At 40.1% G+C, this 16034-nt stretch overlaps 1 protein-coding gene across 2 annotated transcripts; it reads left to right on the forward strand.

Moving 5' to 3' along the window:
* The first annotated feature begins 2288 nt into the window (after nt 1-2288).
* Nucleotides 2289-5154, forward strand: LOC102298816. Of its 2 annotated transcripts, XM_005943167.2 has the most exons (7): nt 2289-2465; nt 2931-3004; nt 3195-3250; nt 3585-3748; nt 3844-4016; nt 4334-4467; nt 4805-5154. In XM_005943167.2, the coding sequence occupies exons 2-7, from the start codon at nt 2938-2940 to the stop codon at nt 4979-4981; spliced, it is 771 nt and encodes a 256-aa protein (XP_005943229.1). In that variant the 5' UTR covers nt 2289-2465; nt 2931-2937; the 3' UTR covers nt 4982-5154. The 2 variants fall into 2 exon arrangements, with proteins under 2 accessions (XP_005943229.1, XP_042084829.1); XM_042228895.1 differs by lacking the exon at nt 2289-2465 and having other exon boundaries at nt 2480-3004.
* Nucleotides 5155-16034: the final 10880 nt, after the last annotated feature.

Raw genomic sequence — 16034 nt, forward strand, 5'->3', positions numbered from 1 at the left:
ACAGGAGAGGAAAGGAAGAAGTCATCCAGTAAGATAACCACTGCAGTGTTGAAGGGGTAAAAGGGCAGCCTGCAGAATTACCACTGAAAACCATGAAACAAGATCTCCATGTCCTCTAAGGTGAGGCTGTCTCTTTTAGCATTTCTCTTGTTTTCCACCCAGGATGGATTTTCAAAATCCACCATGCTCTCACTGCCAAGACACTTGGGCTGGCAGAGCACACTCAGCCAGTGAATGCCCTTAAGCAGAAATCTTAAGGATCTGGCACTACAGGATCAGCCCACACACATGTGGTCACCCCGTTAGAGCCTGTCTGACTTGGCCCTACAGGTGTCAAGATGCACCTTGGCTGGACATTACAAGGTCCAGCTCAAGAGGTAATGCAGCAATTCAATTCAATTCATTTTTATTTATACAGGGCCAAATCACAACAACAGTCACTATAATGATAAGGATAAGATTTATTTGTCAGTTGCAGTTGCCTGCAGCTGACCATACAGACAATACCTAAAATATACAAACTTACATTGGGGAGAAATGTCAGGCCAGGCAGCAACAAAGGGATAGACAGTGAGATATGTAACATATAGGGGCAAAACAGGGTTTCTGCCTATGATGACTTCCAACAAGGAAGTCATCATGAGGAGAAAACAAAAAACTCCATAGCATATAAAGAAGCACAAATATCATCACACTATAACACCATGAAAAACGGACAATCCGCTTTACATTGCAAGGTAGATGCTACAATAATACATACAGAGAAAAACCCAACAATCATATGACCCCCTGTGAGCAAGCACTTTGGCGACAGTGGGAAGCAAAAACTCCCTTTTAACAGGAAGAAACCTCCGACAGAACCAGGCTCAGGGAGGGGCGGGGCCATCTGCCACGACCGGGTGGGAAGAGAAAGAAGGAAGACAGGTTAAAAGAAATGCTGTGGAAGCGAGCCAGAGATGAATAACTCTTGACTAAGGAGCACTTGACTGAGGACCAGTGTTATTTCACCACCCGTCAGTCCCAGAATGCAAACCTGTTTTGAGATGTTGGAGAGACTATGGCAAATGGATGTGCTACCCTTTTGCACTGCCAAAGCCAGCACCAGGTCGTGACAAGAAGCTATTAAGCTTCTTGAGACATTGGTGGAGTTAAGCTGTATGCAACACAGCTCCTACAGGCTTATAATATGTCTACGCTGTCTGCACCTAAGGAGGCAGTTCTCCCTGTGCGCCACAGTACAGAGCGCAGATTGTTGAAGTCACTGGAGCATGTCCTTGCCTACATGACAGAGATTCAGAGACTGGAAAGGGGAAGTTATTTTTTCAAACTATACTGTATCTTTGTAAGGTCTACAATATAAAGCGCTTTGAGGCGACTCCTGTTGTGATTTCCCGCTGTAGAAATAAAATTGAATTGAAATTAAAATTAAAATTGAGCTGAGAATACTCCGACTAGCTGCTATATCCCATGCCACATGGCGCAGCATAACGGCAAGAATTGACTTGTATCAGTGACCACCTTCTCCATGGATATACTTTGGGGCCACAACTCCTGGCAGTTCAGTCTCTTCTTCGAGACTGAAGAAGTCACTTGGATGAGTGACAAAACGTTTCTCCCAAAAAACGCTACATCCAGATCAACAGAATCAACTTTTTGGAGATTTACTTTCCTGGATGACTGAGAATGCATCAAGACGATGTTTATATTATTTCCTACAATTTCAGAACCACTCCCCTACTGGCCAGCTACAGTTTGTGCTTAATGTGTGCCAATGATAAATAAAGTTTTCCAGTGCTGTGACATCATCTCTGACTGGACATTATTACAAGAGGACAGCACTGAACAGCGTTCTAGTGATAGTGGGTTATTGTGTCTGCTATAACACCATGTATGAATCACATCATTTCCTGTCACAGTTACCCAAAAGGGGTTTTGGGGTCAGTTTACAAAGTGAGGTACAGTGAGGATTATTAAAAGAATAAAGAAAAGGAAAACACTGCAGTGGAGAAAATGTTCAGATCAAACACCAAACAGTTTTCTGAGGAAGTCTTAAACCTTCCAAAACAAAGAACATTCCATAACTCTCACATGTTGGCCTATCTCTCCCTGATAAGGAGAAGGTGTCTCACTATCTGTCTAATGTCACCCATGAACTTACAATGGCCCCACTGTATCAAGTGTGTGTAATGAAAGTGTTACTGGGAAAGGGATGTGTGGAATACTCTGTTCAGTCTGCGGCCATCATGACTGAGCTTTGGATAATTTAAAAATAATGATTGGATAATCAATCAGTCGACTTGACTTGCGGTTGCAGCATACATAAGTGAAGCAAAATAAATTCACAGAAAGATTTCCAGGTTTCCTGAAACTATAGTACGTGACGTCATGCTTCTTCTTTGCTCAGAAACGTGTCATTATCCTCAGGCAGAGAATCACAGTCATTGACAGTAGAGGGACAACTGAAGGTAACAGCTTTTTATTATTTCTTTTATAGCATTGTTACTATAGCACAACCATGACAGGTGACTTTCTTATTCAATTTGATTCATATGAGAGCTTTAATCCAGAATAGTTAATCATAGTCGAGGCTATTTATCTTCTGAATGTATGAACAAAGCAAACGTATCATGTCCTTTCTTTTCTGTGGATAAAAGTAGTTGGTGGCAATGGAAAATTGCATTTATGTTGTTAAAATTCACAAGTCAGTGTAACTTAGTGAAGACGTAAAACTCGTACGAGGAAAGAAGTTTCTTTGTGTTTGATTATGAGACCACTGAGACGTCCCAACTTCCGTATGTACGCATGTAAAAAGGGGGAAGTAACACAGGAAAATGCTTTTTGAAAAGTGCTACAGCAGCGTCTCTGTGCTTTCTAATGAATGCTGCATGCTTATTGATACATGCGTATATGTGCACATTTGTATCACTCAGATCAGCCATGAAGCTGTTTCCACATCACCCTGTTATTTGGTCCAGTTTGTTGGTTTTGTGGTTCACACAATGTGGTAAGTGAAAGAGTAATCACAATGTACACAGACACTCTGTGAACAAATGGGCTATAAGGAATAGCTATGAAAACATTTGACCTTAAATCATTGGTGTTTTTTTTTAAACAAAAGATTTCCTTTAATATTACTTTAATCAGGGTGGTGTTCAGCTTTATTTCCTTTTCTTCTTCTTCTTCTTCCCCCCAAGAATCTGAGGGCCACACTTTGAATGCCTGTCAAGAGAAAATGGATGACCAGTACAAGGTGAAAATAAACCTGCCTTTTTATCTTTGAAAGACCATACAGACATGGTGCTTGTACCATTAGGTCCATAAGTATTTGAACAGTGAGACAGTTATTGTAGTTTTGACTCTGTACACAACTACAGCCGATTTGAAATTAAACAATCAGGAAGTCATTGAAATCCAGACAGGAATTACAATTTTATGTATAAAAATGGCTGTAATGGCTTGCCACTCTTTACTCCAGCACCATTGTGTTGGTGTACAGAGACTGTCCAAAAATGTATGGCTCTAACTAATAAATATAAATATGGTGTGTTTTTTAATGTTTCAACGTTCTGATCTTGTATGTGAAGTTGGGTATGGTTCTCATACGGACTTCAGCTCAGCAGGATTCCTATGAAGACCTTACAGATATAAAGGAGAAGTTTATCTGCCTCCTCTACCCAACAAATGAGCTCAACTGCTCCTGGTCATTCAACACTTTAGAGAAGGATACTAAGCTCTCTGTGTTTATCAGGTATTCTTATTTTTAAATAGAGCTTTATTTACAAATAAGGTACAATAAGCTGAAACACTGCTTTGAGTCTGTATCTCCTCTGTCTCCCCTACCAGCATTTGTGATGATGAAATACTGGTTGAGTCACTAAACTATACTTCTGTGGAAAGAGCTGGATCAGCGTCTTTGATTCTCAGCAATAATATGGCAGAAGTCATCCTTCATTTGAACAAGTCCATGCAGAACAAGTGGACGTCTTACACCTACGTGTATGACATGGACATGCTGGGTAATATTTCAAGACTATTAAGTAGTTATAAATGATAATGCTATAGATCATATTAAAAAAAATACAAATATTTCTCTCGCTTTTGACAATTTTTCTCCATCAGTAATTTAAAAATTTCTGTCCTTTGAGATCTTGAAGGCTGTGACTAAAACTCGGGGTTAGTGCCAAGTACAGGGGGTATGGAGTGGTAACCTGAAGTTTCAGTTCAGACTCCAGTGTATTTCAGCCACAATCTACAGCAGATGTTCAGAATTAAACGTTTCCAGTTATTTTACTAATTGTGCATGTGTGTCTGTGTGTCTGTGTGTGTGAGACAGAGCTCCTTTCTCCACCTCCAAACATCTATGCTTCAGTCAAAGGTGGAGCCCTGGTTGTATCATGGGGTCTGCCTCGCACCAGAGAAGTCGTTAACTCTTATTGTTTTGAATACCAGCTGGACAAAGGTGATCAGGTATAGTATCTCTGATCACGGATCTTTCTCGTGCACATATGACAGGATTAATGAATGAGACAAACTTGGTGAAAAACTCAACTCAGTGAGGACTAAAGTATTTTTAATGTTTTAATTAGAGAAAAACAAAAATGACTTTTTAAAGTAGAAAATGTGAACATCTTTTGATAAATGCTGGTTACATTTTTTTCCATTCTCAGAAGCAATAAATAACACATTCTGATAGGTTTAGCTGTACTCAATAGAAGTTGAAAGTCAGAGCAGTCTGAGGTACAGAGGAACATTAAGGTAAACCCAAGATTTATTTATTTATTTTTAATGGCTCTTTTCAAAACAGGAACAGCCAATATACTTGATCGCCCAGCAGTCTTACAGAGAGCCAGTTTCAGATGCCACACGCACCTACAAACTGAGAATGAGGACACGAATAACAAACACCTGCTCTGGATCATCTCAGTGGAGTGAATGGAGTGATGGTGTTGTCGTGCAGAATGATTCAACCGATGGCTGGTGATCCAGTGTCAGCGACTGGTTGAAGGGCTAGTGTCTGAAAGCCTTAGTAAATGTTATTATTTTTGAAACTTTCCTTTCTTGGTCATATTCTTTCTTGGCCCTGTGAAACTGCATTTCGTTGCCCTGTACCTGTGCATGTGCAATGACAATAAAGTTGAATTCTATTTTATTCTATAGGAATTGACAAAAAGAGATATTTTCTTTAACCATTTCGCATATAGTGGCCACTATAATGGACAGCTATTCAAAGACCGTTTTCTTGTATTTGTGTCAGTGTTCATAGTTTACTTGCACATAAACACAACACAGTGTATATTATTTATTCGTTTTTCAAATTCATAAGTCAAAACATATGTTGTCCACAGGTGGACATTTTAAAAAACATTTTAAAAAAGTTTTTAAAAAAGTTCAACAATCTGCCTAAAGATGAATAAAAATACTTAAGAAAACAATCCTGATTGAGGTTGTCATAATTCATGCATGAAAGGGTTAAGCAAAGTTGGATAAAAGCTGCTTCCATGTAATATAATGTTTCTTTCTGTTGGTTTCTAAATACAGATGTATGTAAAGTCTTTCTTATCTTTAAAAATGGCAAGGTCTAAGACCCTCACCTTGCGATACTAATAGCTTAATATTAGGATTGTTATCTAAAAAAAATGTGAAAAGCAGGTAGTGCTAGAAACCAAGTAACAGTGTAGCGTCCCCACCAAATAATGTGTTAGGGGGAAAAAACATGCTCCTGATTAAACAATCTTCTTCCCCTTTACTCAGGTAGAGCTTCCAAAGACCGGTGTCTTTTGTGGAGACATGACTCTGAAAACTCTAATTCAAGCACTATTTATGCAATCTACATGAGTCCTACTGTACTGTCAAGAGGTCATCCTTAGCTTTCCATGGTTGCCACATTTGAGGGGGTTAGACCAACAGAGCAATATTGTTTTCAAAATAATGAGAATTGCAGCTTTTATGGAAGTTCAGTTTTATTTATATAATACTAAATCACAACAACAGTCACCTTGAGGTGCTTTATATTGTACAGTAAAGACCCTACAATAATACAGAGAAACCCCCAAGAACCAGACCCCAAGAACCCCTTTCAGCACATGACACTCTACATTGTCACACATCATTCAAATCTGACATTTCTCTGTGATGACCCACACTACCTTGACTTCTTTTTGGTCTGCTTGAGTGTCAGGTCTTATTTGCTGGCATTGGAAGGCTGATGTGACACGTTTGTGTGCCAACACTCTTTGACCATGTGATGGTCCTGGGTCAGTGACCCAGTGTTTTGTGTATTGTTTTTGTAATTTGTTATTTCTAGTATTTAATAGAAGTTTAGTTCAGTGCATTTGAGTTTTAGTCTATGGATTTCCTGTTTTATTCTGAAAGTCTGTGTCTCATGTCAATGTCTCTAGTTTTGTGTCTCCCTTTTAATTTGTATCAGCTGTGTTCCTCATCTGGTCCTCATTCCCTCATTTTCATCTGGTATTTATTTTCTGTGTTTTCTTCTGTGCAGGGTCACGTCGTTAACGTCTGCTCACCATCGGTCCTGCCTGTGTTAGTGTTCCTGTGTCATTTTGAGTTTTGTAGTTTTGGTCAGCAATAAAGCTGAGATTATTCTCTGAGTTTACCTCTGCCTTCACTTCTCCGCCTGCCCGCACACAGAAAGCCTTGACAGATCGTTTACAGCACTGCTGTAAACTGTTTACACACCATGGTTACACTAAATTTTGATGAGAACTCTCTAAAAGAGTTTTTGAGAACTCTCTTAAACAGAATGCAACAAAGAAAGATTCCTTTCACGGGCCGGTGACCTGGGTGGCAGTTGAGGAACCAAATCCCACAGCTTCAGAACTCTAGCTTACACAATACTGCTTACTCATACTTTGGATGTCATCATTTTGTCCCTTCCAAGGCTCCGAGTAGGACTGCACTTTCACAATTCTGAGTAAAATCCTTTCTCACTCAGTCTCCCGTCATATCATCCATGACCATTATTACTACCATGGCGTATCGACCGAGCTGTATCTGACTCATAGGTGTGCAAAAAACCCACATCTCAACAATGAGAATTTATTTGTTAAAATTGTGTTTTAGCGTTCAGATGTGTTTCTATGCTGCTGTATAGGTGGTAATGATGTAATGATTCAACACCACAGTTACTAAAATCATCTCTGTGTTCACACTTTTCAGTTGTGTGATCTTGTTGAGCACATCATTGGTGCCTTGAGCCAAAGCAGGATTGAAGGACTAACCTGTCTAGTGATGCGCAGCAAATGTATTGTATTTGTTATAATAGTGTTTGAGATGCATACAGTGAGACCCAAAGTTCTATTCTGGACAATAATTTGCATGCAAAAGCCAGGTGCAGCAAAAATGAAAACTCATATATGCAAATTGATGTTTAATTTCTTTAAAAAAAAATTGTCAGAAGGTTAAATGAAATTGAATTTTCTGGCAATTATTTCATGTTTCGGGCTTCACAGGTTTAAAGCAGATTTTTTTAGACTTTTTGTCATCTGGCATATAAACTTTCATCATTTAAACTTTTAAACTTGTTGCATGAGAAAGCCAAATAACAAAGTTGACCTCAACATCAGCACAAATTTAATGTGAGAAAATAGTTTAGAAAGAAGAAGTGGGGGTGGTTTGGTACCTATTTGTTAGAAAGTCATACCACAGCATCTACTTTAAACTTCCTTAAGCTGCAGACAGAGGTCCTCTGGGATTGGTCGCAAAAAAAGCCAAATAAGGTGAAAATCAAAAGAAAAAGGAAGAACATAAAAATAGATTAAGGGCAGAGGGCACCTTGTGACTCGTCTCTCTGGTTCTTTTACATTAATGTGTTTATTTTAAAATTATATAAGTGTAAACTGTACTATGTGTGTTGTTACTGTGAGTAAAAGAACACAATTTATTAGACTATAATGTGTTAAATTTGCTTAGATGAGAGGGTCCATCAGTAGATCAGAGGAATAGGGAGGGATTTGTCTGTGTGTTTCAGTTTGGCTTAGCTGTAGGCTTGAGAGTGTGTGTAATTGTGTAGAGGGAAAGGAATTTATTGCCACTGGGGGTCTGCCTGTAATGAAAGGAGACAGGAAGCTACAGTTGGGGGATGCTGATGCTGATGCTTGTACCTCATAATTGTTATAAGTTAGAAGTAGATTTGCAGGAGCCTCTCCACATGCTTATCTGTAAATGTAAGACAAGAAGAAGCCAGTGGCCCAGTGGATGCAGAGTGGGGGTCTCAGTGTTTGTAATCTGTTAACTGTGTTTTGTATGTTTTGTAAAGGAATTTGGTATAGCTTGGGAGAGAGGAGATTACTTTTATGACCGGCAGAAAGTCACGTACACAGAGACACACATACACAGTGCTTTAACTGTTACGACGCACCCACACTCACTCATGTGCACTCACACATACACACGGGTACACGCACACACAGACACTCACATGCTCGCACATACGTACACAAACACAGAGTTTGCAACACACCATGGGGGTTTTATGATGGGTCACTTCTGTATAACTGGTTGTAGCAAACAAAGAAGTGGAGATCTGCAAAAACCCATGAAGGAGATTTTGAAAGCAGTTTTGTTTACACATTAAAGATCTTTGTCATTTCTAAATGCATGTGCTGTCAAGCATTTCTATACAATGTGGAGTTCAGGAGATACTACAGATATACTGAAGTCATGCAAAGGTTGTGTTGATGTGTGTTTGGGTGGAAATTGTGATTTGAACGTTGTCCTCGCCTGACTTTGATGACTCTGATAAAATGACCCATTGTAAGACAGCACACACACATCAACTGGAGACATGTTGTTGTTTCATAGTCGCATCACATCATTTACATCTGGATATGATATAAATATTATTCTGCATTTAAAAAACTTCCACCCCCAAAAGTATTTATTGTTCCTTTATAAAACAACTGTTCAGCAGTACAAAAATATTCAGAATATAAAACAACTTAAATATATTACTTAAAAACAAGCTATTAAAAAAGAAGTAAAAATTTTTATTTTTCCACCCCATGACAGATGTAGTGTGGGAGGATGTGCAGAGGGTTGGTGTGACAGAAGATGGCGTGGGATAGAGGTCGATGATCTGCTGTAACAGGAACAGCTGAAAGAAGATTTGACTTAACCAGTGTTTGTTTCCTCTTTCTTTGTATGTTAAAGAAATTCCAATAAACCCCATTTCATTAAAAAAAAAAATCCTAAAATTCCTAGAAAAAAATGTCATAGAAAAGATGAACTAAGCATTTTTATTACAGACAATGAAATGCCACCCACATACAGACACAAATAAAAGAGTTGTATGTCTGAGAGTTCATTGGAAACGCTAGTTTAATTCATGAAACCATTTGATATGTCTGCCTTCTATTTACAAGACAGACACTTTTTAGTTAAGCCTTGTTGCTCATAATGCTCGTTAGTGCTTTTGTAACATGCTGGAAACATTCCTCTGAGATTTTGTCTGACTGTTGCAGCATTTAATATAATTACATGTAGATTTTCAATGTAATTTTGTTAGATATGTGTAACATAAAATGCTAAATTTACTGGTTAGATGAAATGCAACTGTTTGGTATGCATTCAGTTTTTGTTACGGCCATTTTCTTTCATGATTATTTGAATAGATAGAAATTGGATTTTATATATTTCAGTTGTATTTTGTTAAAAATGATTGTGTCATGTTTGAAGGTGAAAAGTAATTTCTTTTTGAATGTAGCCTTGGTTTGTTGTTCTAAGCTGCTATGAGTGCCAACTGCAGGTGGCTCCTGGAGTGGTCTTTTACTGCTGTAGCACTGCACCCCTCATCATCAGACCCCTATGATAATGGTGTGTGCTCAGCGATGCTATTCTGGAGAACCTGGTTGTAAACAGTGGTTATCTGAGTCACTGTTGCCTTCCTATCAGCTCACAGCAGCTTGTTCATTCTCTTCTGACATCAACAAAGTATTTTTACCCAGAGAACTGCTGCTTAATAGATACGTTCTCTTTTTCAGACCATTTTCTGTAAACACTAGAGATGGTTGTGCAGAAAATAATCCCAGTAGATCAGCAGTTTCTGAAATACAGTGGGGCAAAAAAGTATTTAGTCAGCCACCGATTGTGCAAGTTCCCCCACCTAAAATGATGACAGAGGTCAGTAATTTGCACCAGAGGTACACTTCAACTGTGAGAGACAGAATGTGAAAAAAAAATCCATGAATTCACATGGTAGGATTTGTAAAGAATTTATTCGTAAATTAGGGTGGAAAATAAGTATTTGGTCACCTCAAACATGGAAAATCTCTGGCTCTCACAGACCTGTAACGTCTTCTGTAAGACGCTTTTCTGTCCCCCACTCGTTACCTGTATGAATGGCACCTGTTTGAACTCATCATCTGTATAAAAGACACCTGTCCACAGCCTCAAACAGTCAGACTCCAAACTCCGCCATGGCCAAGACCAAAGAGCTTTCGAAGGACACCAGGAAAAGTATTGTAGACCTGCACCAGACTGGGAAGAGTGAATCTACAATAGGCAAGCAGCTTGGTGTGAAAAAATCAACTGTGGGAGCAATCATCAGAAAATGGAAGACATACAAGACCACTGATAATCTCCCTCGATCTGGGGCTCCACGCAAGATCTCATCCCGTGGGGTCAAAATGATCATGAGAACGGTGAGCAAAGATCCCAGAACCACACGGGGGGACCTGGTGAATGACCTGCAGAGAGCTGGGACCAAAGTAACAAAGGTCACCATCAGTAACACACTACAACGGCAGGGAATCAAATCCCGCAGTGCCAGACGTGTTCCGCTGCTGAAGCCAGTGCATGTCCAGGCCCGTCTGAAGTTTGCCAGAGAGCACATGGATGATACAGCAGAGGATTGGGAGAATGTCATGTGGTCAGATGAAACCAAAGTAGAACTTTTTGGTATAAACTCAACTCGTCGTGTTTGGAGGAAGACGAATACTGAGTTGCATCCCAAGAACACCATACCTACTGTGAAGCATGGGGGTGGAAACATCATGCTATGGGGCTGTTTTTCTGCCAAGGGGACAGGACGACTGATCCGTGTTAAGGACAGAATGAATGGGGCCATGTATCGTGAGATTTTGAGCCAAAACCTCCTTCCATCAGTGAGAACTTTGAAGATGAAACGAGGCTGGGTCTTCCAACATGACAATGATCCAAAACACACCGCCCGGGCAACAAAGGAGTGGCTCCGTAAGAAGCATTTGAAAGTCCTGGAGTGGCCTAGCCAGTCTCCAGACCTCAACCCCATAGAAAATCTGTGGCGGGAGTTGAAAGTCCGTGTTGCTCGGCGACAGCCCCAAAACATCACTGCTCTCGAGAAGATCTGCATGGAGGAATGGGCCAAAATACCAGCTACTGTGTGTGCAAACCTGGTAAAGACCTATAGTAAACGTTTGACCTCTGTTATTGCCAACAAAGGTTATGTTACAAAGTATTGAGTTGTATTTTTGTTATTGACCAAATACTTATTTTCCACCCTGATTTATGAATAAATTCTTTACAAATCCTACCATGTGGATTCATGGATTTTTTTTTTCACATTCTGTCTCTCACAGTTGAAGTGTACCTCTGGTGCAAATTACTGACCTCTGTCATCATTTTAGGTGGGGGAACTTGCACAATCGGTGGCTGACCAAATACTTTTTTGCCCCACTGTACTTAGACCCTACATCAGCAGCCATGGCATGTTCAAACTCAAATCACCTTTCTTTGTTGGTCTGAGGAAAAGTACATGCTTTTCTACATGCTTAAATGCATTGGAATACCTGGCATGTGATTGGCTAATAATACATAAATTAACTACTACAGAGTAAACGGGAGTACTTAATAGAGTTGCCAGTAAGTGTGAACATAAACTATAAACATAAGATATATATATTTATATAACTATCAGTAAGTACATTAGCTGAAGTGAAAACTCTTAGTGTCTTGGGTCTATATTGAACCGAGCCTTTCTTCTTCACATAATTAAGCCACTAAATATTAGCCCTTGGTCAGGAAATGGCTGCGTGGAAGGCTGATTAAGACTCGAATGCAGGACCCAGAAGGCACGAAGTGAACTCAAAGTCAGCTTTAATGCTAGAAACCTTCCAAAAACACAACAACTAAAAATCAGGACCTTACAATCTAGAAACCAGGTTATATAGAGAAGTGTATTACCTTTCCAAAAGACTTCTTAGATGCAGATTGACATTGCAACCTTAGCTCTTGTTGTTCCAGACACTCATCCAAACAGTCAGACACCAGTCATATTGGGAACAAACAGGATTAGCGCAGATTTTCCTGTAAAACAAAGGGGGGCCTTGCAAAAAAAAGTCTGGGAACCACTACCTTAGTTGAACACCCCTCTCAGTCTTCCTTGCCTGGTGGCCTTTGTGTTAAAACTTGCTCAATAACACATCCTTCCCGAGCTCCACACAAAGTGCCTGTAATGATTACAAATGAAAAAGAACAAAGTGGTGAATCGTCGATTCCACAGGAGTGGAAAGAGAGGATAACCAAGCAACTCAGTGATATCCAGGAAGTATTCACTTTCAATATCTTGAGTTTGGCTGTACGAGCAAAGTGAAAGATTCCACCAACTCCCTTCAAGCACAGTGCATGCCCTATACACCAATGTCAGTTCACCATAGTTACAGATAGTAACCCACTCACATACATATTGACCTCTGATAAGTTAGACACCCCTGGCTTTAGGTGGCCTGCAACTTTGGCTACGTCCACACGTACCCGGGTATTTTTGAAAACGCAGATTTTTCTATGCATTTGCACCTTTCGTCCACACGTAAACGGCGTTTTCGGTCACTGAAAACTGAGATTTTTAAAAATTCCTGCCAGGGTGGATATTTTCGTAAACTCAGTTTTTGCATTTACGTGTGGACGAGGAAAACGGAGAAAACACAGCGTCAAAGGTGTGCACCTTTTTTGATGCTACACTGTGCGCCACGTTATTGTTTCGGTGAAATGAATTTCTAAAATGGGGGACTTAGACAAAACACTGTTACTGTTAATTGTACTCTCTACAGTCTTTAAATGCTTACATATACACACAAAGTTACTGTCCCTCCATACATAGAACTCAGTTCTGCTTCTATGCCCCATCTTTTGTTTACTATTTCCCACAGAGGCTTCTAGACTTCTGATTGGCCAACATTTCTAGACATTTTTAAACACCTGGACCTCATCAAGGCCGCTGGATCGTTGTTAAACTCTCATCAGTAACAAGTTCAAGCCAAGGTTTCTCTTGCCTGCGTGCTAGATATTAACGTATGTGTCTTTGTACCTAGATTCCCTGACCCATCCCTGTGTTTCCTCGAGCAGTGTGTGGAAGGAGCGACTGGTCACTAGTGGAGAGAGAGGTCAGAGTGGAGCGTGTGTGTGATTCCCCTTTCCCCCGGAGCCCTGCCCACCTTACGTCTTGTATACAGCACTATCCCCCCACAGCCTGTAAATACACTTGGTGAAGAAATTGTAAATAAACTTTCATTGTTAACTCGCAACTCAAGAGTCCTGCGTGTGGATCCTCAAGGGCAACCCATGACAGCAGGAGCCTGTAAGCCGTTTTATAGAGCATCACCTAGCCGACACTGACACCATAAGGCTTGTAGGTAGTGATGTTGTCCAAGCGATCTGTCGAAACCACCTTGTTAAAATCAGACATGATAGTCAGGATAGTGGTGTTACACTTCTAGACCCTCTCAGCTGACATGATGCCAGACATCTATGTTTTAGAAGAACACCACGGCTTAACAATCATTCCTGCCTTGTCCCAATCGTAAATTTAGAACAAAGAGCAGACCGGACAGTCGGCCAAATTATCAAAAAAAATTGAACATGGCCAGACACCACCACCAGCTGTTGGAAAAGAACTTCCAGATCTCCCTTTTTTGCAACTCAGGGAACTCAGTCAATTGGAGTGTCACAATGAGGTGTTGTACAAGATGGAGAACAAATGACCCACCAGCTTGTTCTTCTGGAGGAGCTCAGAGATCCAGTGCTCCAAAGCTTGCACAATCATATGGGCCACTTAAGCACTGACAGAACCCTTGATCCGGTCAGAACATTATTCTATCGGCCACGTATGGCATGGTGATCGCTACATATGGAGAAAGAGTACTTCTGAAAAAGCAGCTAGACTGGTCAACATAACAGCCCCCTGACCTTTAGAGATGGTCTGCATGGATCGTCTCAGTCTGAAACCAGACAGCAGTAACACGCGTGACATCCCCGTAATAACTGATCATTTAACTAAATTTGCGCTTGCATTGCCTAACCCTAATCAAAAGTCAAGAACGGTCGCCTTGTGCCTATGGGACCAATTCATTGTCAACTACAGCATACCTAAGCGCCTGCACAGTGATCAGGGTCCTGATTTTGAGACAAATTTAATAAAGGACCTGTGTGAGATCTGTGGGATAAATCCCATACCACCCACTTGGTAAACCCATTGAAGGATTCAACAGAACATTACTTAGTATGTTAGGAACGCATAATTCAAACAAAATTCTCACAGGAAAGACTCTGTTATGCCATTAGTACATGCAAGAAAATGCACCCATAGTGATGTAACAGGTTCTACGCCCTACAAATTGATGTTTTGCAGAAAAGCCAGATTGACAGTTGATCTTTCATACAAACTTCTGTCAACAAAGATCAAAAAGTGACACATTTGCAAGCTGTTAAAAGTCTCAAGAATTGGCTAGAGGAAAGCTATAAGTTAGCTTCTCAAACCGCACAGAAAATGGGTTTGTCGGGGCAGTGAGCCTTTATTTATACTTTCCATGTAAACCTCTTTTCGGAAAGGGGTTAAGAAATTGGAATTTTTTTTGGCTCATCAGTGATTGAGCCATACATTTTTAAATACTGAATTGAGTTATTTCTTGACTGATGCCTTTCTAACCTAAAAACGTAAGCAGAATTTTGCTCACCTTCTTCAAGCCATTGCCTGCACGACCTGACAAAAGCTCCCTCAGCTCTTCGCTTATAAATCTCATCAAGCCTATGCTGCTGCACAACAAGCTGAAATTTTTCAGACTCATTGAGATCAAAGATCTTGCTTATTACTTCCTGCTCTTCTTCTTTTCTCATTTTGGCTAAATCACTACAGTACTTCCTTAGGAATTTTGCAATTTCATATTTTAACAGTTCCCAGTCAATACCAAAGGAATTTTTGTTTATTGCTTTGCTCCAATACTTTCTGATCTCTGAACATACAGCAGAATGTTTGAGGATACTGCTGTTAAGCTTCCAGTAAGCAGGCTTATGAGAGAGGGGAGAAGATACTACAGGAATAAAAATGCAAATAGATTTGTGATCGGATAGAGGCGATGGTAAGATGTCTGCAGCCACATTACTAAGATCTTTAGAGATGAGCCAATAGTCAATTTGAGACTGACTTGATAAAGATTTGTTACACCATGTGTATTCATTCTGACATGGGTGCGTGTCCTTCCAAGTATTCATTAAATACAATGCTCATAAACAGTTTTAGATTAGTCAGAACTTTTAGGAGGCCACCTCTCAAGACGGTTATTTAGTACAGCGTTAAAGTCTGTGCCACAAATAATGTGATAATCAGGGAGTTTAGTTAACTAGCGAAGCATGAGTTCTTCTAACCTGCCAATAAGTGCATTATTTTCAGTATGGGAATTGAAACCACAGACATTTACAATTACAAAAGTCAGGTTAGCAAGCTCAAGCACTAATGGAATATAATGACCATCCCTGTCACAACTCTCCAGGCAAGAGAGTTGTTTCTTTTGTGCGTCACGGGTTTCTTGAAATTTGGCAAGCTGCATCTCAAGGTGGTCAACTTTGTCCTTCACGGATTTAATATCAGCACAGATAAATTCAAAGGACTGTTTGATATATTCGATCTGCTTTGCATTTTCTTTAATGGTATCTTTCACCTCTACGATCACAGCAGAGTTTTGGCTGGCCATCTTTTCCAGGGCATCCGACCTGTTGTTGAGCAGCATGGAGAGAGAGGAGAGCTGCGAGAGGACTGCTGTGGATTC

This window comes from Haplochromis burtoni, unplaced genomic scaffold (genome assembly GCF_018398535.1).
Source record: "Haplochromis burtoni strain Fernald_Lab_line unplaced genomic scaffold, NCSU_Asbu1 Contig_362, whole genome shotgun sequence".
NCBI classification, from domain to species: domain Eukaryota; kingdom Metazoa; phylum Chordata; class Actinopteri; order Cichliformes; family Cichlidae; genus Haplochromis; species Haplochromis burtoni.

Excerpts from the sequence above, each read along its gene's own strand:
- LOC102298816 (XM_042228895.1), top strand. The coding sequence starts at position 2,875 with ATGAATGCTGCATGCTTATTGATACATGCGTATATGTGCACATTTGTA. Across the intron at positions 3,005-3,194 it reads TTTGTGGTTCACACAATGTG|AATCTGAGGGCCACACTTTG; the intron begins GTAAGTGAAAGA and ends CTTCCCCCCAAG. Across the intron at positions 4,468-4,804 it reads AGCTGGACAAAGGTGATCAG|GAACAGCCAATATACTTGAT; the intron begins GTATAGTATCTC and ends TTTTCAAAACAG.